Source organism: Rattus norvegicus, chromosome 2 (genome assembly GCF_036323735.1).
Source record: "Rattus norvegicus strain BN/NHsdMcwi chromosome 2, GRCr8, whole genome shotgun sequence".
Classification (NCBI taxonomy): Eukaryota; Metazoa; Chordata; class Mammalia; order Rodentia; family Muridae; genus Rattus; species Rattus norvegicus.
The window spans coordinates 153,709,567-153,732,709 of NC_086020.1; the positions used below are offsets into that span (position 1 = coordinate 153,709,567).

The 23,143-nt window shown below is 34.7% G+C and overlaps 1 protein-coding gene and 1 long non-coding RNA gene across 5 annotated transcripts in view; one reads left to right on the top strand and one right to left on the bottom strand.

Annotated features, from left to right (window-relative positions):
* Rsrc1 (arginine and serine rich coiled-coil 1) overlaps positions 1–23,143 on the top strand; it is a 405,987-nt gene that overhangs the window by 172,728 nt on the left and 210,116 nt on the right. For all 4 annotated transcript variants that reach the window (NM_001014172.2, XM_063282107.1, XM_063282106.1 and 1 more), the window contains exon 5: positions 15,211–15,247. In NM_001014172.2, the coding sequence (NP_001014194.1) occupies positions 15,211–15,247 (37 nt within the window). The remainder of the gene's footprint in view (positions 1–15,210; positions 15,248–23,143) is intronic.
* Positions 7,449–11,207, bottom strand: LOC134485626 (uncharacterized). The gene is made up of 2 exons (XR_010063826.1): positions 11,074–11,207; positions 7,449–7,782 (listed from the first exon to the last, which is right to left on the bottom strand). It is a non-coding gene; the product is annotated as an uncharacterized LOC134485626 (long non-coding RNA).

The window sequence follows — 23,143 nt, forward strand, 5'->3', positions numbered from 1 at the left end:
AAGTCTTTGCTCTGTGTAGAACTCAAGGATAACCATAATGGCTTGAAATACGAGGTTGTGAAAACTCAGGTTAGAAATGAAGCCAATCTGTTGTTGTTGTTGGTTTTTGTTTTTGTTTTTTTTTTTTTAATTTTCCAAAAACAATGGTGAGATTTCTCCATTCTTTTATCTCTTTGTCCTTTTTTTTTTTTTTTTTTTTTTTTTGGGTGCAGGAGAATGAGCCCAGAGCAAGTGTCCTTACTACTGAGCTTCAGTCCTGTAGTAGTAGTAGTAGTCCCATTGATCAAATGTGCCTGTGTGTATTTCAAAATCAGGTATATTGTACATGGTGGTATTAGTACATTCTTAATTTTTTAGTTTTAACTTGGAACCACTTTAACTAATCCAAAAAATATTATTGGTGGTTTAATATAGTTAAAGCATGACTATTTCATTTAATACTAAATGTTCAAAGTAGCAACATATCCCTAATTCTAAGTAATGTGTGTTTTCAATCCAAAAAAGAGTAAAGAAAGCAAGAAACTTGTTGTCCCTCTGTGTCTTCTGGAGATTGGTCGAGTACACCAAAATCAATCGATGTGTGCTCAATTCCTTAACGTAAAGTAGTTTGATGTAATGGCTGTATACATACACACACACACACACACACACACACACACACACACACACACGTATCCTTTACATCATTCCAGAATTCTGGAAATACCTAGTACAATGTAGTTGGTGTTTAATGGTTGCCATACTGTACTGTTTAGACAACAATTACAAGAAAGATGACCATGTGTCTTTAATAGGATGCAGTTACTCTTTTCTAATGTCTTCTGCCTCTGGTTGGTTAAATCTGCCATTTGGAGCCTTTGCTGAAGCCATGAATACAGAACTTAAAGATAAAACGAACAAGGTGTGTGTGTGTGTGTGTGTGTGTGTGTGTGTGTGTGTGTGTGTGTGTGTGTGTTTGTGTGTTTGTGTGTGTGTGTGTATACATTTTAATACATTTTATTTTTGAGTTATGAGTTACATAACTTGTTTATTGGTGTGGATTTGAAGTTTCAGGTACTATAATGCTGTTTTAATTCTGCTTTGTGATAGTTACTGGTTTTCTTTGTACTTTTTGGCTTTTAAAAATTTCATGAAACATATTTTGATCAGTCTTTCCCTTCTCCACTCTTCCTCCATTGTTCTCAATTCCCTGCCCATACAACGTTATGTTCTTTTTCTCTTAAAAATAAAAATCAAAACAAATTTTAAAAAAAACCTAAAAAACAAAAAATATTCAAAATAACAAAAAGAAAAGCACATAAAAATATGGAGTACTGGAAAAGTTAGTAGAGCAGAAGACAATGAAAGCAAGCAATTCTTGGTCTGAATGAGATTTTGTATGCTTCCGTTATTTTATCTTCTAGGTATTTGTAGTATTTTATTTTTAACTGTTTTTCACATATTAACTACTTAAATGACTAGTACCCAGCCAGTGGTTGCTCTTCATGTGCTTGCATGCCAGTTCCATTCCTGCCTGTAAGCTCCATGGACATGCACCACTTTTCCCACTTTACCTTGATAGCATCTCACATAACAGTCTGGTTTCTCTAGGATGCCAAACATAACAGCTTCAGTGGAAGGTGTAAAGCATTTGAACGTGATAATAATGTAGCCTTTTAAAAATGAGAGCACAGCTTGCTACACAGGGTAGATGGTTGCTAAAATAAAGGAAAAAAATCTAGGAAAATAATTACAAGAGAATTAAAGACTAGGCTAAGAGTTATGACTGTCAGAGTAGGATACTGGTCATTGACATAGTAGAAATGGTATCTGCAGCTATAAAAGCCATGGTGAAGTAGGACACAGTGACACACTCTTTATTCAGGGAGAGAGAAGAAAGAAGTAGTTGATTTCTGGGTCATGGGCTTCAGCATCAGGTGAATGTTTGATCTGTTTCTGAAAACTAAAATACTAGCAAGAACGAGGTTTGGAGAAGGAACTTGAGAATTCCAGTGTGGGACCCTTCAGAACTTTTTGTCTTTATATTTTGAAACCTGCAAAAAAGGATATCAAATAGGCAGCTAGATAAATGGATGGACATCTTGAACTTTGGAGTGATGTGTTTTTGTCACAGGGTACTGTATGTAGATCAGGATAAGGCATAGCATAAGAAAAATGAACCTTGTGAAGCTCTGATTTTCAGAGAACACTGAGCACTGAGCACATTTTTGTTTGTTTAATTTTAGAAAGTGTAGAAAAACCAAATGATGTGATCTCAGAGAAGATAAGGAGAAGCTTTGAAAGAAGGGGCATTGGCTAACTCAGTGATTGTTCTGAGAAGTACCAAGATTGATGGAAAAGTTGAGTTTGAATTTGGTAATATAGAGACACCAGTAGGCACTTTTTCAAAAATAACTTTTGGATGTGGTGAAAGATAAGAATGCAGAGTTATGATGTACATTTATTTTTCTTTGACCCAAAACTTGACAAGAAAGTAAAATTAGTAGAATGGTACCCAAGTAACCTGAACCCAGGCCATAATTCTGTGATCATTCAAACCCAACTATAGGCCATGGAAAGTAGTTTCGACTTAACAGTAGTTTAGCTTAAAAGTCATTTAAAAATTATTTATTAATTTATTTACTTTTTCTTGTGTAGTAGTGTTAAAAGGCAATACACACTCAACAGACACAGTACTTTGAATGATACTTTTGGGCTAGTACTAAGTTGTACTACACCATGTTGTGAGGCCAGGCCGAGCGCCCTGCTAGCCATAGCAAGACCAGTATAAGAAACCCATCCAGTACAGCAGACTGTATTGCTAAGCTAAAACGTTCTACTGGTGAGGCATGTTAAATATTCTTTCAGTTCGAGATAGGATAATTTTAGTTTATGGTAGCTCTACTGAAAAGTAACCTGTTAGAAGTTAAAGACAATGTGTATGCTCATCTCCAGTTCTGCCATTTCTTTAAAATTTCACTGAGCTTTTTAGAAATGTTACTTGATCTGGTGTTTAAAATCATCTATTTGAATATATCCTGTGTGTATATATAATGCACATGCTAATAAACTTACATTTCTTTTTTTAAGAACTCATGAAAGTTAAAGAAAAATTTTCTTTTTCTACAGCATAAAGTGTTTTAATACTCGTAGAATTGTTGATCAGTCAATACAGTTGTCTTTAAGTCATGTCACTGTCTTTGTTCTAACATTCTATGTATATATAGCTAATAATGTTTTAGTAAAATGGTTTTAGAAGAAGAAGCCACTAAATTTTGGTTCCAGAGGCAAAATGATAGAATTCACCAATAATGTTGTCATTCTGGTCTTGAGTAAGAATGTATCTGCCAATGATCTGCAATTCTAATTCAGTGAATTGTTGATAGTTATATTAGTAAGACATTGTATAATCGAGTTAGTTAACCTTTGTATCTCAAGTTCTAAGAATATTTATCTTTAATGTAGAGATGAAGAATGTTAAAATTTGGTTAACGTTGCCAATAAAAGGATCCGTACTTACCCAGTGCACAATGAAATGTGAATGTATGGAAACATCACTAAATGCCATCAATTTGTAAAATTAATAATGTATCACTAGTTAAAATAATAAAAGAATTCTTATGATACTAAAACAGATAGCTTACCTAAACAAAAATTTGAGGAGTAAACACATAGAAGCCACTTAATATTGGGACTTTGAGGGTTAGCCTGTGGGTAGTTTTCTATAACAACAACAACAATTCAGTTGATCTTGAGGAACAGTCTTGATATCATCCAAACAGTCCATTGGAGTCTTGGTAGTGAGAGTGTAAGTTTCGGTTTCAGCTCACGTTCTGTGAAGCGTATGAGTCACGGCACTTTGCTGGTGTGTTATCCAACTGCCTCCTAGGCCTCCATCTCAAAGCATTGGGCTTTCCCCTTTCTGTGGCACCTTATAAAGAGGCTGCACTGTGGCCAGATACAACCATTAAATGTCAAAAAGGGAACAAAGTTTAGAGATGTAAGAACGACACCATTCATGTAGCAAAAGTGGGAATTTATTCGGTTCATAGACCATAAGTATGATAATGATGGAGAGGGAAAGAGAAGACGATTTGGGTTATTTGAGGGTAGCAATATTCATATTACTGGGAGGAGAATGAACTTTTTTTCTTTTAAAAAAAGGTCCATTGTGTACAATAGTAGAAAATTATTAGCTGAATATAGAAGGCTACAGACAAGCTAGTGATCTTTCCTCAAGTGTGATGACATTAATTAAGGAGTCCAATGTTGAATGGATTTTAGTTTGAGTGTAGAATCTGAATCTGATACAAATGACACAGGGAGGGAGGGAGGGAAGGTGCTTCAGCTTTTCCAGACAAATCACAGAAGAGTTAACATTTCTGCCATCTCATGTATTTTGGCCATGTCTATGTTATCTCTACTTCAGTTCTCCCTTCTCGAACTAAATCTATTTCTTCTGTGTCTATATAATCATGTAGCAAATGTAGGAAGATTACATTTATACTAGACAATGTAGTTGCTATAAAAATGAACAGAAATGTGAATATGATCTTTAAATACTGAAGGTAATAGGCACACACATAAATAACTTATGAGAAAGTTTAGCAGTGCTCTGGAGAACAGGGAAAACGTGGGCTCAATATAAACCGAGCCTCATTTTATTTAATATACCACACTACATCTCTTTTATAACTGGAGTTCTAGCTTTGGACCCTGATTGCACAATATCTACTATTTTATAAATCTACTCCCTTGCTCTAAGCTTCACGTTTGTTACTCTTTTAATGAAGATAGTGTATTACACCAAAAAGTTGCTATGTGGATTTTTGTAAAATATATAAATATTGATCAATAGTGTTTGTATTTTAGTTTATATCCTTTTAGGTAACACTGATGGATCTTACTCTATAAAATGAATGCATACACCCCTTTTAATTTTTTTACAAATGTAGATATTCTATTATTTTGAAATATGTTTTAATAGTTCATATGCCAGAAAACTGGTTTTGTGAAAATACTCAATTACATCATCATTTTAATGGCTGTTTAAGTCTCTGTATTATTGATATTAATATTTTACTTCCCCAGCACTGGGTATTTGGTTTGTTTTCATTTTGGAAAATTAAATATGACAAGTTCATTAATAGATGATTGAATGATTTAACTAAACTTAGGCAAGTAAAACTTTGCTAGGTCAAAGGTTTTATGTGTATTGCTAAGAATTTTTTAAAAAATATGAAAAATAAGTAGAAATGTTTCTAGATCTATGTAAATAAAATAGAAATGTAAATAAATTGATTTAGATCTGTTTTCCCAGTTACTGTCTGGAAGATGTTATTTTGCTCTTGCAGCAGTGTGTCAGGCCAGAGTCCTTGAGCCTCCCATGCCGCAAAGCCATCAGTTCATAGATCTTTGCCTGTCTTTTAGATATAAAATGACATGCATGTTATATATAAATTTCCATGCATTGTACTGTTTCTTTACATTTGTTAGCAGTCTCCTATGATTTTTCTCTTTTGTGGGTATTGGTAGAAATATTATAAATTGTAAATATTCAGGCCCAGCACCTGCAACCTGCAAGACTATTAATGAGGTTTATAGTTCTTTTTACTTAAATCCCCATTGAAGTCTTCTACCCAATCTTACTTCCAATTACAGAGTAGAAGTATACTGCATAATTATTTCATTATTGAGGTTATTTTTTTTTTTAAGATTGGCAGTAATAAACTTTACTTTCATTAAAATTCAGGTAACCTGAATTCAAATTGTCCTTTTTCTATCTGAAATGAATATTCTATGACCTAATTAATCTCTCTAAGCTTCATTTATTTATACATATATAATTATTAACTATATATTAGGCCATTAAAGTTTAAATTAGCTAATTAATGGAATGTACTTACACACTTGACATATATATTCTGTTTCCTCAGAAGCTGCATCTCTAAAATAATCATCTCCTTTAGACAAGTAGTCTGAATAGAGCCAAGCAGTGTGAAGACCTAAAGCAGAGCAATGCAAAAGGAAACCCAGCACTTAGGCTAGGGGGTTGGCTCCACCTGTGAGGGGTCGCCTCCTTTGCAAGCTTGAAGACTGGAGTTTGCACCCTCCCCTTTCAGGAGGGCATAGGAGGGTGGAGATTTAAGACCTTCAGGCTGATTGGTAAGGCAGACTGGCCATATGGGAGGGATGACCCAATAAAGGAGACACATAGCAGTCGAGAAAGACACACAGTGTCACTCTCAGGCCTCCACATGCATACACACACATATGAGCATATACACATATAAGCATATACTCATACTGTACATACAGACACGGGCAAAAAAATAAGGGAAAGAAATGGTAATTAATTTGACTTGAACAAGACTGTTGAATACTAAGCTGAAGAGTTCAGTTTGAGTTTCTGTTCTCTGCTGAAGTTGACCAGTTTGCATAAAAGCAGAAGAAAAGAGCATCAAAAGACTTTAATAATTGAAGAATTGACTGATCACCCTGTAATTGCTGAGATTTTTTATATACACAAGTATTGCGTTTCCTTGCAATTCTAGCATCTAAGGACAACTGTTTACAAAACTATTTGGTGATTGTGACTCAAGTCATACATTTTGGCAGATATTGCTTTTGTGACATTGTTGATGCTTAATTCTATGATAGTAAACTTTTTGAAAGTAGAAATTGGATGTAAATGACAGTTATAAATATTACTAGGGGAGGTTGGGGATTTAGCTCAGTGATAGAGCGCTTGCCTAGCAAGCGCAAGGCCCTGGGTTCAGTCCCCAGCTCCAAAAAAAAAAAGAAAAAAAAAAAAAGAAAAAAAAAAAGAAAAAAAATATTACTAGGGAATGTAAATTGTTTATGGTTAAGTACTATGATATTGATTTTTTTAATTACTTATACCTGGTCCTCAAAGTAAATTAAAATTATATATAATTAATAAATTTTGAATACTATGATTAATTATTTTTACAAATCAATTTTATTTTAAATACAAATCTGGATCACCTCAAACATCCAACAAGAAGAAATAAGTTAGCACAGTGTTTTTGTGTGAAAAGAATAGAATAGAATTATTATATGTAATTATATTTTTGATACTTAAAATTGTTTACATAATTAAGTATGATCCCATTTGTGTAAGGAAAATAATTGTATTAATGTGTTGTATAAAAATGTCTTGAAAAGCTATAACATACTGAAGCTATTATCACTGGCTGGTGATATTCAGGTACCTTTTTATTCTTAGTTAGAACCAGATGTGATTTGACTTTCTCTAGTGAGCACTTATTGTGTGCAGGGTCACTTGTAGCCCAGATGGCACCTGTGTGCACTTTAGGACAGTCTTGTTTCTGTAGTCCCATAGCAGGGTACACTGACTGAATAAAAAAAGTTGCTTTGAACTTCTACATGTTTTCTAGACTTTCTTAAATTTTTTTGTAATCGACAATACATAAAATCATACATCATGGACTTCAAACGTTACATAATACATTTATTTTGAATTAAAGAGTTGACCGTTTTCTCTGGGCAGATGACTCCTTACTTCACCTCTTGTCATGAGCTCATGTGCCTGCTCTTTCTTTTCTGTTTACTTGGTCTACCCAAATATAATCGACCCTTCAGGCTCCAGCCAATGTTATCCTTTTCCTTGAAACCTTTCCCAGACATTCTGATGCATATGACAGTTGCTCCTTTTCTGAACCTTTTTAAACTAGGTCAAGGACATAGACTGAGAATGGTAATGTGATGATGAGTGGACTGCCATCTCGACGACGAATTCCAGATGTCTGGCCATGACTCCTTTGAACAAAATGTTAAGAAAGAGTTTGAATTGTATATAGCCTAAGGGTAAAGAGGGTTGATTTGATGATGAGCATTTGTTTTGTATGTAGAAAATAGAAGATCAGGTAACATATGTACCATATATGTTCCTACCTCAATTGGACATTAAGAGTTTTACATATTACCTTTGGTTTGACAGTGCAGTTTTAAGTATCTAATATATAGATACCATGTCTTAATATTTCTGATCTTTTCATGTTGTGATTATTATAACTCCTTAAGGAATGAGCATGCTTAATAAGCAACCCCCAACATTCCAGGGTGCATTCTGTGCCAGTTCTCCTTTGAAGAGCTTTTAGATTTGTTCTTTTAGAGTAAATCTGCTAAAGACAAATTCCCTTAGTTTTCCATTGAGCTCGTAGTTTAAAGCATGATTTAAGAAATATTGAGGTCTCTTTTCTTTTCCCACGGATGTTTGTGAACTTCAGAACCTGTTTACCTGGCTTACTGGTAGTAACTTACTTATCCATACCAGCTTAAATGCTCAGTTTCCCATTGGACTGAGCCCATTCTGTATTACTGCAGCATGGGTGTTAAGTGCGTTAAATTTCAGTTTGTCTCCACACTGAATATTCCCCAATCCTTGTCTTTAAAACTTTAAATAATGTCAGGAATAAAATAACATTTAAATTTTAACAACCATGCATATTTATCTGTGTAAATGTGCAAATTCTCAAGTATAACTTAATGCCAAGCGGTACTTAATCAGACAAAAACTACATATAAAAATACTTGAAAATCACCATTTTGAATTATAATATGAATATACATATAAAGTTACTAACTTTCAAGAAACTCATATGAAGAGAAAAATGTCAAGAATGCTAAGCTGACTTACTAAGTGGAAACTGAAAGTTTTGATATAATAATTCGGATCTCAATGCTGATATTTGTTTTTTATTGAATTAAAATGAAAAACAAGCAACTACTAATTGCTCTTGATTATTTCTCAGGATCTGCATGGCATTCTTACTGGATGTTAGCCATTGTATTACAGTTTCTATTTAGTTCATGTTTAAACTAAGAATGCCTTTTACTCATTGACATTATGCAGAGATAGATTTCAAGATGGTTAAAAAAGCTAATACTTATTATATAATGATATTTCTCATTCAGAAAGTGTACACCAATGGTTAGTTCATCACTAGTATTTAGTCAATGACTTGTACATTATTATATGTATGCTGTCTTTTTAGTCTGTTTTTGAGTTTAAGGTTTGAAAATGAATAGAGATATAACTTAACAGAGAATACATTTGTTTAGTTACAGAGCTGAAATTTTAACTCAGATTTTCCTTTTTTTTTTTTTCTTTTTGTAACTTTGCATTACTAAGACTAGGCATATAATAGAATCTGATGTCTCTCTCTCTCTCTCTCTCTGTGTGTGTGTGTGTGTGTGTGTGTGTGTGTGTGTGTGTATCAGTTAATGTTTCAAATAAGAAATCTAGATTTTTATTGGTATTTTTATATGCTTTTGTAAACTTTGACTACTATCATGTACAAGGAAACAACATAACCCCTTCCCCAACTCATGTATCTTTGGCTTATGAAACAGATAACATTGACTCTGATCCTTGTTTTCCTGTATATAGACAAGTCTGCCTTAACCTTTTAATGCTGAGTAATATAATTAGTTCCTGACAAAAGCATAATGTAAATTTTTATTAAGTTTTTTGTTCACAATTACCAAATGAATGCACATCTTGTGTGGAATATGTTACTGATTATAAAGATATTTAATGTTTTATTTATTAAGAACTTGTCAGTGAAATGATACGCTGTTGGTATTATATGTACTGTCTTTATTAGTATTTTATAATAAAATGCTAAAATTTTAGCTTGTTCTTTGAGAAGGCTTTATTTATACTTAGATTTTTCAGTTTCCATGTATCAAAGCTTATTTTTTGAGGCCTTTTAATTAAATTTATTTTAAGATGTTACTTTCATAGTATATAACAAATTTTGGATTGAATAATAGGGCATAATTAGAAAATATTTACTTCAGAAGCAATTAATTATTTTTTCCTAAGCTAATAAATAATTTTGATGAGGACAAAACCTTGAGACTCAAAGAGACTGTCATCAAAAGAAGAGAACTTTAACCTCTGGGACCAGTGCTCATTCTATTTCAGTCTCATTCCTGTAGAGCAGTACAGAACTTAGTGGTCACTATGGTTGTTATTTCACTCTGTGTGTGTGTGTGTGTGTGTGTGTGTATGTGTGTGCGTGTGTGAGAGAGAGAGAGAGGATATATTGATTCTTGTAAGAGTAGATCTTAAAACAACAAAAATCATCAGTCTTTTTGTTTAGGTGTTCCTTAAGAGGAAACAGGCTTTATCTACAGTTTCTGGTCATCCAACATGTTTCTATTAGCAAAATTATGAAATTTCTTTGCCACAAAGGTAAAAGAACACTGTACTTTTATTATTATGTGTTTTTCTTGTTTGTCATGCCTCTTTCTCTGATCAAGACAATGGGGTGTGTGTGGTTTACTCAGGACACCCTCAGCCTCTGCCTTAGCTTCACCATGTCTACCACATAATGTTAGCTGCTGCATTTCCTGCTTTAGAGCCCTGTTCTACCAACATTACTATCTGTGCTGCCTCAACTACAAATTGGATGAACAACTCATGACACTTTTTCAATATTATTACATTAAACCAAGTGGATTTTGATTGATAACCTAATATTCAACTAATGCAGAACATCAATCATGGCAAGTATATTAATTATTTAATATTGCAGTCTAATTCAGAAATCGATGTGCTGCATGAGGGGAAGGGAAACTCATGGTTCCCAGAAGATTTAAGACAGGGAATGATTAAAAAAAAAAAAAAAAAAAAAGACCTGCTGTACTCCTGTGTGTTAGTTCGATACAAATCTTTATTCATTTGCCAATAATCTCTTCCCATTTTCCACTTCAGGACCATTTTATCAGTTTTGAGACCTATAATTGAATTAAGTCTGCTTTCAGCACAGGGCAAAAGGAGTTGCACAAATATTGATGAAGTCATGACAGGGACAACCCAAGAGACAGACCACTAAGAGGACAGGTTTTATACCATCGGTGGCAGGATCCCTTTATCAGTGTGTTGGAGTTCGTGTCTTTATTTATTTATTTTTTAATCATTAAGACTCATAATGGCTTTTTTACTAAATGTCTCTTACCACAAAATATTTCTATAGCATCTTATAGTTTAGAAAGGACTTTGGTAAACATTATGTTGCATGGTCTGTAGAAACAACTTACGTATCCTAGTTATCTTCATGTTTCGCTGCGAAGTTTGCTTACTCACACTGTGTGGCTTCAGCAGACATGCATAAAATCACAAAGCTTGTGTGGATATATATCTTATATATATGAGATTAAAGTCAAATTTAGATATTCTGCTTCTAGAACCAATATACTTATTCTAGAACCAATTACTATTGTACTATTCTAGAACCAATATGCTTACATTGCATTATCTGTGTTTTTTTCTATGGGGTGAGTTTTATATATAACATTTGGAAGAAACTGGGAATATAAGTATAGTCATTAAATTTTTCATTAATGATTTGTATTGTTTTTTTAATACTTTTTTGAAAATTTTCTGAATTATTTTGTATTTTTTACTAATGTTAATAACATATTTCAGAAATGTCTTTTTCTTGAATGTTATTGGAGAAGTGTCCTCTTCCCTGGCAGGTCAGTCCAGGATGATTAAATGTGGAAGTGGTAAGACTTTACTGTTCTAGTCCACCGTCCCACATGCCCCTCTTCTGTAAAAACAATAATAAGCAAAAAAAAAACAATACAACAGCAGCTCACTCTATATGCACCCAGAACTTTTCCCACCCCATTTTTTCATATTACTTTTATCCCAGCCTACCCTCCCAGGAGGCAATCCTATACCCTCTGTGTGGTGTGTACTGGTTGTTTTTATATCAGCTTGACACAAGCTAGAATTATTTGAGAAGAGAGAACCCTAAATAAGAAAATGCCCCAATCAGATTGGCTTGAGACAGTCCTGTGGTGTATTTTCCTAATTAGTGATTGATGTGGTAGGGCCAAGCCCATTGTGGGCGGTGCCATTACCTGGGTTGGTGGTCCTTGGCTACATAAGAAAGCAGGCTTAGAAAACTTGAGGATTAGTCCAGCACCCTCCATGGCCTCTGCTTTAGTTCTTCACTAAAGGTTGTGGCCTCCAGCTCCTGTCCTGACTTCCATGGGTGATGAACTGTAGGCTGTAAGAGTAAATAAATCCTTCCCACCCCAAGTTGCTTTTGATCAAGCTGTTATCATCACAGTAGAAAAGTAACTAAGATTGAGTGGGACTGGGCAAGGCTGTTCAAAGACCTAACTGGAAACTGTCAGATTTAGATGCTTGTAACTGCTCATGTGCTCTATTTCAGACATTGTAAAGTAGGTACTGGAATATAATTTTTTTATTAATTTAATATATTTTGTCAAAGAATTTTCTTTATGGTGCTTTAGTTGGGAGACTGAATGAACTTTGTGACTTGTAATAAATTCTGTCATGCAACATGTTCAGGGTGTTACAGAAACATTTTGGAAGAACTTTTTAAATTGTGGTAAGAGAGAAGTTTTCTTCCATTGAAACTTAGTTTAGGAGTCTCCAAAGTTTGATTTTTATTTGTTAACAAAATAAAAATTGTGGGAGAATAAGAAAAAGGAGCATAGTTCAATATGAGTGAAAACTAGATTAATTGTCTGCTGTCCATTTTGGCTATTACTGCCAGTTTCCATGTGATATAGTTTTGACAAGATACATGTGTTAAGAAAACATATGTTAGAAAGATTTCACTTACTTATAAAAGCTACATTGACATTGAATGAGTCAGGAGCCATTGAGATCCATTTAGATGCTCATACAGTGATTTCTGTGAGAATAGAGGATGGTCTCCAAATAAGGCACCACCTGTGAAGTGGACAAGAAATGTGCTGAGATGATAATCACTAAGGATAGAGGATGGCCAAGACTCTGGTAGTGAATCAAGGGACACCCCAATAATAACTACTTTTCTGTCTGATGTGCCATCTAAAATGCATGCTTAAAAAACATTGTAGCAAGGTGTGTTAACACCTAGGTGGCAATCCCATGTGGATCTCTGAGTTTGAGGTCAGACTGGTCTACATTGTAAGTTACAGAAAAACACTTATCTGTGTATTACTGTATTTCCAAATCTTCTCGACTTTAATCTCTTAGGCCATGCTGCTTACAAAGTAAGTCAGAGCTTCTAACCTCCACCTTTATGCCGGATCCAGCATTCTAAAAGTAACTTAGCACTCTGCTGCTGACACTTATCTTTGTCTCTCCGCTGCTTCTAGTACCCTCAGCAAAATTGTACATTCAAGTCAAAATGTAAGATTAGCGAAACTCCTTCTCTAAGCTCTAATTAGTGGCAAGAATAAATTACTGCAAACTGTGAAAGGAGAATCTGTTTATAATTCTAATTTTATTATTATAAATATGATGTTTTTAATTGAATCCAAATCTTTGTTTTCACAAGAACATTCTATGATTATTTGTGTCACTCAGAATTTAACCTGCCTATAACTCCAATTCTAGGGAAACAAAGCCCTGTTCTGTACTATTTAGGTGCGCGCGCGCAGACACACACACACACACACACACACACACACACACACACACACACACACACACCATTTAGCTTTAATTTAGCTTTAATTATAATAGGTATATATGTGGGGCATATTTAGGTCCTCACGGAGGCAAGAAAAGACATTGCATCCCCTGACTTTGGAGTTACAGGTAGTTGAAAGCTAGTTGGTGTGGGTGTTGGAAACCATCCTCAGATCCTTTGCAAGTTCAGCACACATTCTTAACTTTTGAGCCATCTATCCAACTGAAAATAAATCTTTAAAAAATTGGTAAGACCTGTAATCATCCTGAAACTAAAACATTGCGTGATCTGAGAAGGAAAGTGACAGTCCATAGGAAAGTCAAAGTCCATTTGACAGTAATATACTAGTGTAGACTGCAGCCTTCTAAACCATCCACCTGGAGACAGAAAGACCCTGTGAGGTCAGAGCACTTACTAGGGGTGGCAGAGGAGCCAGTGGCTTACACATGCCTTTATATTTTCCAAGGATTCTGACAGCCTCTTCTGGTCTCCATGGAGACTGCATGCATATGATAGTCTTGCGGTCACACACGGCATAAATACAAAACTTTAAAAATACAGACAGATTTCTACCATGTATTTAAAACACAGGGCCAGAGGCCCCTAATTTGGAACTGAACTGAATGCACTGTGCACTGTCTTTCATGGTCCCAGAAGTGACCAGGCATGCTTCTAAGGGAGTGAGACAACCAGCAGCACTGAGAGTGTCCAAGACTTTGTAGCAATGTCAGAAGCTATGCCCAGAGAGCTTCACAAGCAAGAGTGCCTGAACATGAGCTGAACAAAGACAGCAAAGATATGCCAAAGTAGAGGGAAAAGACCATGAGCCTTTAACCCGACACAAAGAACTACAGGCAACCAAGGAGGGCTCAATTGGTTGTGTAATACCAAATGGTCAGCTCTAAAAATCATACCTGTGTACATACAGACACACAGACAGGCATAGATAGAGCAGTTTATATTTTGAAATATAAATGAGTACACATCCAAATATAAGAATATAAAATAATTAATGAAAACAAAGGTCATGAATTTGAAAATGAGGAAGGGAGGTTGTTTGGGAGGTCTGGGCAGAGTAAAGGGAAAGAAGAAATGGTGTAATTACTAAAATTGAAAAATAAGAGAAATATATTTTTAAAATTCCATACATTTTCATCAAATGCCCAAGTTGTCTTTGCACCTTGTATATATTTAATTTTAGTTCCACCAGCAGACTCTTCTATAGCCAAAAGCAAGATATTAATTATATTAGATTTTTTTGTTGGTTTTTTTCTCAATATAGTAATTACAGATCTTGGTTTATAGTGAAACTAAATAGGTATTAAAATTATTTTGCCAATGTTTTATTATTTACCTATGTACTCAGAAGTGTGCAATTTTAGAGTCTAGGTGGTAAATAGATTGGTAGTTGAGCATTTTTAACATTTTAAGGCAGCAATGTAAGTAAACGTGTGATACTAAATTAAGATTAGACTTGACATTTTTTGTTGTTGTTCTCCACTGAAAGAAAAAATATGAAACTTTTTTTTTGTTGAATGAAAGTTTTAAAGGTAATATTTCATTGAAAGAAAATGTTCTCTGTTGGTGGAAAATTTCTCCTTAAAAACTGTTATTAGGAATGTTAGTAAAGGTAAATGAAAAATTATAAGAATTTAAAAAGCACTTTCAGGTAAAGATAAATTAGAGCAGACAAGGGTTTAGCAGCCATTTAGACCTTTTATTTGTCTCTCTTTTTTAGGGATTGTGGAAACATCAAAGCTGGATTAGAACATCTGGTAAGCTCTCCGTTCCTCTTGAACATTTGCATCGTCTTTGATATCCGCATCCTAAATGAACACTTTGGATGAGTTGTGAATACCTTGCAGTGAAAAAGTCAGCCATTTCCCAAAGGCTCAGCCTACTGTTATTATGTGAAGGCACTTACCTTTTCATTTATCTTACTATTTCAAGGGAATTAAATTTTTTAAATTACCTTTTTTTGATGTAAAGATGAAATAAAATGAATGACAATCCTTGGATTGATGATTGCTTTAATTAGAAGCAAAATTTGGTGTAGAATTTTTGGCATATCTTGATCTGACAAAAACAAGCACATGCTTTAAGAAAACACCATCAGACAATGCATGGATGAAGTGGTGTGTGTCAGCTATTTAACAGCCTTGAAAGGAGTACACAGCTTTGTTTTCCTAATGTCTTTCTCTATGAATAATGCAGTGGTTTAACCTATATTCAGTTTTAATATACAAAATAATTGAGATGCACAGTTTTGTGTTGAGTAAGCAGTTTAAAAGAACAAATAAAACTTAAATTGATTTAACATTAAAATCTGTCCATAGATTTAAAAAATTGGAAAAATCCCCTTTACAACAATTCACTGGATAGTGTTCACTGTAGCATTAAGTAGTTCATTTAAACAGAGCCTTATAAACTCATGCTCTGGTTTCTGGTCAAATCCAAATGTTGAATAATTAATGGTAGTGATCTTTTGTAAATACAGTCTAAGTACTTTTAAAATTGAGAAGCTTCATTCATATATCATACTCTAGCTTTGTTAACTATTAATGTACTTTTGATCTGCTTCCACAAAAGGAAAACAGTGGCAAGAGGCAGCTTCATGTTTTAAAATTAATTTTGCTTGTTGACAGTTTCGTGTGTGTGTGTGTGTGTGTGTGTGTGTGTGTGTGTGTGTGTGTGTATGTGTAATTCATTATGGTTACTCCCTCCTCACCTGGCAGCTTAATTTTCACTAACAGAAATTTCAGAGTTAGAAAGGTTTATTTTTAACAACTGAAGGGACCCAAGAGACTCTAGCTCTTTCAAAATATTCCTTAAAAAGGAGATTAACTTTTTAAAATTTATATAACTTAATTAGAAAAGTTTAGTAGTGTCAGAAATAGATAGCATTATGATTCTCATCAATGAAAAGTATTTCCACGTTTCTGTTTATCACTTAATAATGATGTAAATAATTTAGGACATTAAACAATCTAAATAAATTGTTTATTGAAATAGTATGCTCCTGTATAAATTCGTAGTTTATATATAATACTAAAATGTTAATATAATTCCCTTTTAATTTATTATCTAATTTAAAAATTTTAGGCCTTTGGATGGCTCTTTAGGCAGATACATTACCACAGGTCTTATGACCCAAGCTAGACCCCAGGAACCTGTTTTATGGAAAGAGAAATCAGACTTCTAATTGTTTCTTTTTGTTAAAACTAAATCTCCCCCTCTCTTTGTTTCTCAAAAAATAGTCAAAACAATTTAAAATCATAGTAAATAGCAAAACATAAAATAGAAAAACAAAATGAAAAGCACAGAATAATGGAGTTTTGTAGTGATCAGCAGTTTGTGCGCATAGGGCCTACCCTAGAGTGTATAGCTATCCAGTGTCACTCAGCGGAGAAAACTGGTTTTCCCTCCCCCAAAAGGCCTCAATGTCAAATAGCTCTTGGTTACAGATATATCCCCCACGACGCTTGAAACCATCTGTAATAATTTTAGTTAGAGAAAAAATACCTTGCAGTGCTCTTTCGCTGGGAAGCAAGAGAGTCTTGATATATCATTAGAAAGTTATATAAAAATAAAACTATCTATTGAAAGATGCCCTTCTTCATCTGAGGAATACCACACCCATTTCCTTTAAGATTAGAAATCCAGGTTTAAGACACTGGAATACTCCGGAATGTAACACTGTCCATGAACAGACTCCCAGCTGCACTAGACACATTTGAGTCTCCTGAATTCAGCTTCTGATTGGTTGTCTCCATGTTACTTAAGGCAGATGGAGAGACACCTCACCCTTTGAGGTCCTTGCCTTGTTCAAGCCTGTGACCTGAGTTAAATCCCAGGAGAGATCCAGTTCCACAGAAACCTCCCCATGTGCCATGACACATTCTAAAGAATAAGAAATAAAAAGGTTTTAATTAAATAAGATTGAATCCATTCATAACTTAACTCCCTTTATGAAAATACCCAGAGTTGCCAATGAAGCACCAAGAAAAAGAAATTTAAAGGGAGAACTCAGGACTGTCTTACAAAGTTATACTTGTTTGTGTTTTACTCATAAGACCCCCACAATGATAGCATCTCTGAGGTTTGAGTGAAGACCAGCATTTGTTCATTCAAAGAGGACATGCACAAAAGTATTACAAAGAGCCAGCCACTGTGTTTGCACGGTGAAGGGCAAGACTATACAAGAGGAAAGCATCTTGAAACACAATGCAGTGGTGATTCATTGCATCAAGTACTTTAAATTTTACCTAACATGTTCTAGGGTATGAAGTCTGTAGCTGGGTAGTAGTGTTTGGGTAGAAGTCAGGAGGCCCTGGGTTGTATCACTATTTCCACCAAAAACAGAGAGCTAAAACCTGTATCAGCTGGTATAGCTTTGTCCTTTTAGGGAAGTAAGAGAATTATTTTTATAACTTTATGCCATCACTTAACATAGCTGCTTGATATAAAAATCAGTTTGTTTCAAAATTAAAAGCAAATGTGGTATATAATAAATGAAAATGTTAAAATGATAACTACTATTCCCATTTAAATCCACATTCACTTAGATACTGATGTAATTCCTGTGTCTGAATCACATTTTCAGAATATTTAAAATATGGGCAAAAAGGATACAGAAATAGAATGTGTATGCTAGCAAGAATTCTGTTGGTTTAATGAGTCAACACTAGAGTATTAAAATTTTACTATAGGACATTGCTCAGGTTTTCAAATAACCACAAAAAGGAATTATAAGATCCATAAAAGTCTAATTAGACTCTTTTCTCATGGAAAGCAACATATTTTCTTCCTCCTTTTCTATTTGTTCTGGCAATCTCTCCATAATTGTAGTTATTAGTCCTCCCAGCCTCCCCCTGCTCTGCCTGAACCTATCTTCTTTACCTTGCATGCTTGAGTCAGAGAAAATGTTTTCCTACTAACAGCACACAGCTCGTCTGTGCATCAGCGGTTGGTTGGAACCCCCAGTTTCATGGCACAATGCCCTGTACTCTGAGCTGTGTGACAGCTCAGGAACTCAAGTGTAGGATCTCAGCAGCTGCGGTCTTTTGCTCGTTATTCTACTTACTACTCTACACCAGGCAGTCCTCTGTCAGCGTCTGCCAAGACTGTTAAATGTCTGTAGAGATAATTCAGAGTAAGCAGCTGGAAGATACATACATGGAAGTGCTGTAGAGAATTGTCTGTCTCTTCAGAACTGAAGTTTGGGACAGTGTGTGTTTTGGGGTGCTGGTGTCTTCTCTCTCTTCCTTCGGTTCACCTCCTCAGCATGCTGAAGTCACTCTTACATTTCTCCCTCTGCTCTTGTTGGGCCAGGACTCCCTTTGCTCGCCTCTATTTTATATACTGCTGTTCTGTCTGTGCGCTCATACTGTTTTCAAATATGTTGTAAAGTTAAGTACATCGTCTTTAATTTCAGTTTGCTGCTAGCACCCTGTTTTCCTCTTGCTTTGAAGAAACTCATCCTCTGGTCCAGTTGTCAGGGAAGGCTTCTGACATCTTGTTTATTCCAAGCTATTTTCTAGAGTCTTAGCATTTGGATAATTTAGCCTTCCTGTCCTGTATTATACTACTTTGACATTTAACATGATTCCATTAATACCTTGTTATTTAATGATTTTATTTTTTTTGCCTTAAGATATTGTTATTTTTCTTTTATTTTTCTTTGTCCTTTAAAGTCCTTTCTTTTCCTAAGATGAACCTAAAAGTTGTTTCTTTGTAAGTACAAACTGAACTTTGTCATGTATATAGATTTAAGTTTTATTATTTCATGAAGTTAATGTTTTGAATTATATATTAAATATTAGTCAGGTCCTGTGAGTCTCTGTGTGTCGTTTTTCTGTGTGTTTCCATGTGTATACTATAACCTTTCACTTGTCTTTACTTTAATTTCTTACCTTTACCTTCAGTCATTGATCATTTTACTCAATCTTTCATTAAATTTTCTTTGAAATGTATTATTCTTTTTAAATATTATAATTTGATCATCATACCTGAAATAGCCTTCTATTTTCATTTTTATATTTTAAATTCTCATGTGAAAATTTCTTTAGTCATTTGTCTTAAGTATTAGACATTTGTATAAGTATTATGCTTTGGGATTATTTTCTGTTACAGAAATTTTGTACCGTAAAAATGTTTTGATTTATATTTTCTATTTCCTTCTTATGTCAGTCTGTATGGGGAAATGATTTTAGGTATTTTTAATCCTACTCACTTTGTAGACATTTTCTAGATCAAAGATGAGCTCTTCTGCAGCACAGTGATGTGCAGGTGTTTAACAGGTGCTGGCAGATAAGAGAAAGTAGAAGATCGGGTGTGATTGAACTGTTAGTTTCTTTTCACTGCCCCAATCTAGTCTTTCTCTCAGAAGCCACACTCCCTCCGCTGCTGCTAATGGTCCTACTCACTCCCAAGCCTCATTTTTCTAGGAAACATGTTTTCAGTATTTTGAATCTTTTGTGTTGTACCCCACCCCCATCCCGTAACCCCAGGGGTTAATTTTAGTTGTGATTTGGGTTACACTTTACACTTAATAATTTCTTTATCAGTGAAAAGTGGCCTGTGGATATTGTTACCTCAAAAAGAGAAGTTACTAATTAATAGCAGAAAGTGTTAGAAACCAGTTGTTAGAAAACCATGATACTATGTCAGAGCCTTGTACGCACTAAGCACATGCCCTCATGTGTTCTATCATCGAGCGGCAAGCATGACCTTTGAAAAGCCCTGGAGTCCTAAGGCGCCTTCCTGCAGGTGTCCTGGAGAGTCAGCAGCAGCATCAGGAGACTGTCTCAGAGAACCCAGTGCCCATACTATAGCAGAAAAAATGAGGGGAAAGTCTACTCTTAATGTTTAGCTAGGTCTTCTAAGGACAACAAAAAGTAGTGCTTGTTCTTGACGAAGCATAGCATACAGATAAAAGTCCTCTGACACTGACCCCAGAGTCTTGACTTTTAGTGTGTCTCTCTGCAGGCGTAGAAGAAGAGCTGATTGCTTAGTGATGCTGCTGATTCTGAGTTAATGATCTTTTAATGTTGTAGAGAATTGACTCTGAGTTCTTGTCATATCAAGTTATTTTTCCTCCCAGTTTATATTTTAAAATTCTATAGCATATATTAAGTAATGTCCTGATTTGGAATCCCAAATTTAAGTGTTTACTTTCACAGAAATCTTTAATGTAGTCCAATAATTATTAATGATGTGAACATGCATTCTTATGATTTCTTTTATGAAAAGGTACAAGTGATAAAGCTTCCCATTTGATTACAATAAATCAATTACTGTTAACTGGGGAACAATATATGCAATGCTACCTTTTCCTCTTAGTAGAGGATTAGAGTCAGGAGATGTTTATTAGTAGATGGAATGTGTGACGAACTGTGTCTGTTTAAAAGGAAAATTAGTATTCTCTGTTGGTTTTTGCTGGGAAGAAGTGCTGGTTCCCTAGGGTGGGGTATGAAGTCACTCATCCTCCTCAGTATACTATTTCTAAAATATTCTCTTTCTGTCTTTTCTGAAATGGTGCTGGATCCCACTCAATTGGAAATCATATGTAAGTGCAGATTCTCATTTTCAAGGTCTAGTTGATTTTCAGAGTCTAGTCAGGGACATGGTATGCATTCCAGGAAGTTTGAAGTGAAGTCAGTGTTCTGAGAACCAGTAGGAAGAAAAATATATTAAGAAGTTTTGTCTTGAAATGCAAGTGAAGTTTTCTGGATCAGGTAGAATCTGAACTGAGAGCCTGAATACTTTGTTAGCTGGTTGATATATCTGGAGCGATGGGTATTCTACAGATTATATATAGAGGGGCAAAAATCTTACTCTGCAAGAATAATGCAGGCAATAATTCTTCTTTGGCTTTTTTTTTTCTCCTTTACTGTGTATCAAGTGATATGTTTCTCAGGACTGTTGCTGTTAATAATAATAACAATAATAATAATAGTAATAATAACAACAACAGTAATACTGTGTTCAACATAAGTGGACAATCACAATAAGCAATGAGAAGTCTTTTGATAATAGAGTCTTAAGGGTTTACAGCTTTAAGTGATATTTGCTATTAATAGAGAGATAGCAAAAGAACTCTGGAGCCATACCTGTGGGTTTCATCTCCCCACAGAGGTCTCATTTGTATTTCTAACATTGTATAACAGTTGAAAGTGATGCCCTACTTATCTTTGTGGTCAAACAGCATAGTCCGACCATTTTGAGTGTTGAAAAGCGACTATCATTAATAGCTTGTTTAGTCCATCAGTGGTTTGTAAGACTATGTTGCTGCCTGCCAGCCATGTAGCTAAGTCTATTGCTATTATATACTCATCAATAATGCTACCCAGTCCTAATAAAAGGCTCTTCCTCTGTTTTAGGCTATTTTACATAAAACTTATAAATCAAACGGCTGTATTTTCAGTTCTCAGAAGAACAGTTACCTTTAACACAGACATAATCATAGTGTATACATGTGTTTGAAACAGCCGAGTATTAAGTTAACCTATTAAAATGAACAGGAGAATTAGAGGGACTGATTTATCTCTCACTGTGTCCTAAAAAGTATTCATTCTAATTGTACAGTTAGAGTATGTAGTTACTTTAAATGTACCAGTGCTGTGCCTACACTCCGTAAAGCTCTAACACCAGTCGAAAGTATTCCTTGTCTGTTGTCTCTGTTTAAGGCAGTGGTTCTCATCCTATAGGTCACAGCTCCTTTGACCTAAGCCCATCAGAACACACAGATATTTATATTACAATTCCTAACAGTAGCAAAATTACAGTTATGAAGTACCAATAAAATAATTATGGTTGGGGCTCAACCCAATTTCAAGGAACTGTGCTAAAGGGTCTTAGCATCAGGAAGATTGAGAACCACTGATCAGAGCTTTAGTTTTTTTACTTAGGCAAATGTTTCTTGGATGTTCATGAAAAAATGCATGTATAATAGACACTTTCCTCAAACTGTAATTATAAAATGTAACTACATGGTGTTTTTTCCTTCACGGAAGACTTTTTTTTTAACTGAAAAGTGTATTTCAGGAATATTTGCAAATTAATTTGATGTGGAGTCAGCATTAATTTCCTATTACAGTCGTGGTTTAATAGGCATCCTGTAGACCTAAAACCAGGATAAATTTCCTGTCAGAAATCATGTCCTTTTCAGGGGCTCATGTTTTCAACTCTCTATTGATCAATTGCAAATTTGTTGCATGTTAAAGTAACCATTATCCAGTCTTCCAAATAGCAAAGCCTGAGCCCTTTCTCTGCCACACCAGACCTTTCCACATGCCATAGCAGTGGCTGCCTCTTCCATTTTTGAGAGATAATGTCATATGAAAAAATACTGTCAAACCTAGACTTAACAAAGCAAGAAGCTAAATAGGATTCAAGCTATTACTAATTGTGAGAGATTTATGTTTGATACACATGAATGCTTCTTAAAGTTTTAAAAAGTAAATACTCTAAATGCACTAGGATTACTTCTATTTCCCATTAGCCACAGATTTCAGAGCCATATATTCTTGAATCTGCATCTACACTGTAACTGAATAACTTTTCATGCTTTCTGTAGTACAGTTCAGAACACTATGGGTTTGCTTCTGTGCAGGGATTCCAGGAGATACCCTGGTATTTAAGGGCTTTTTTAAGACCTAACTTATTTGCAG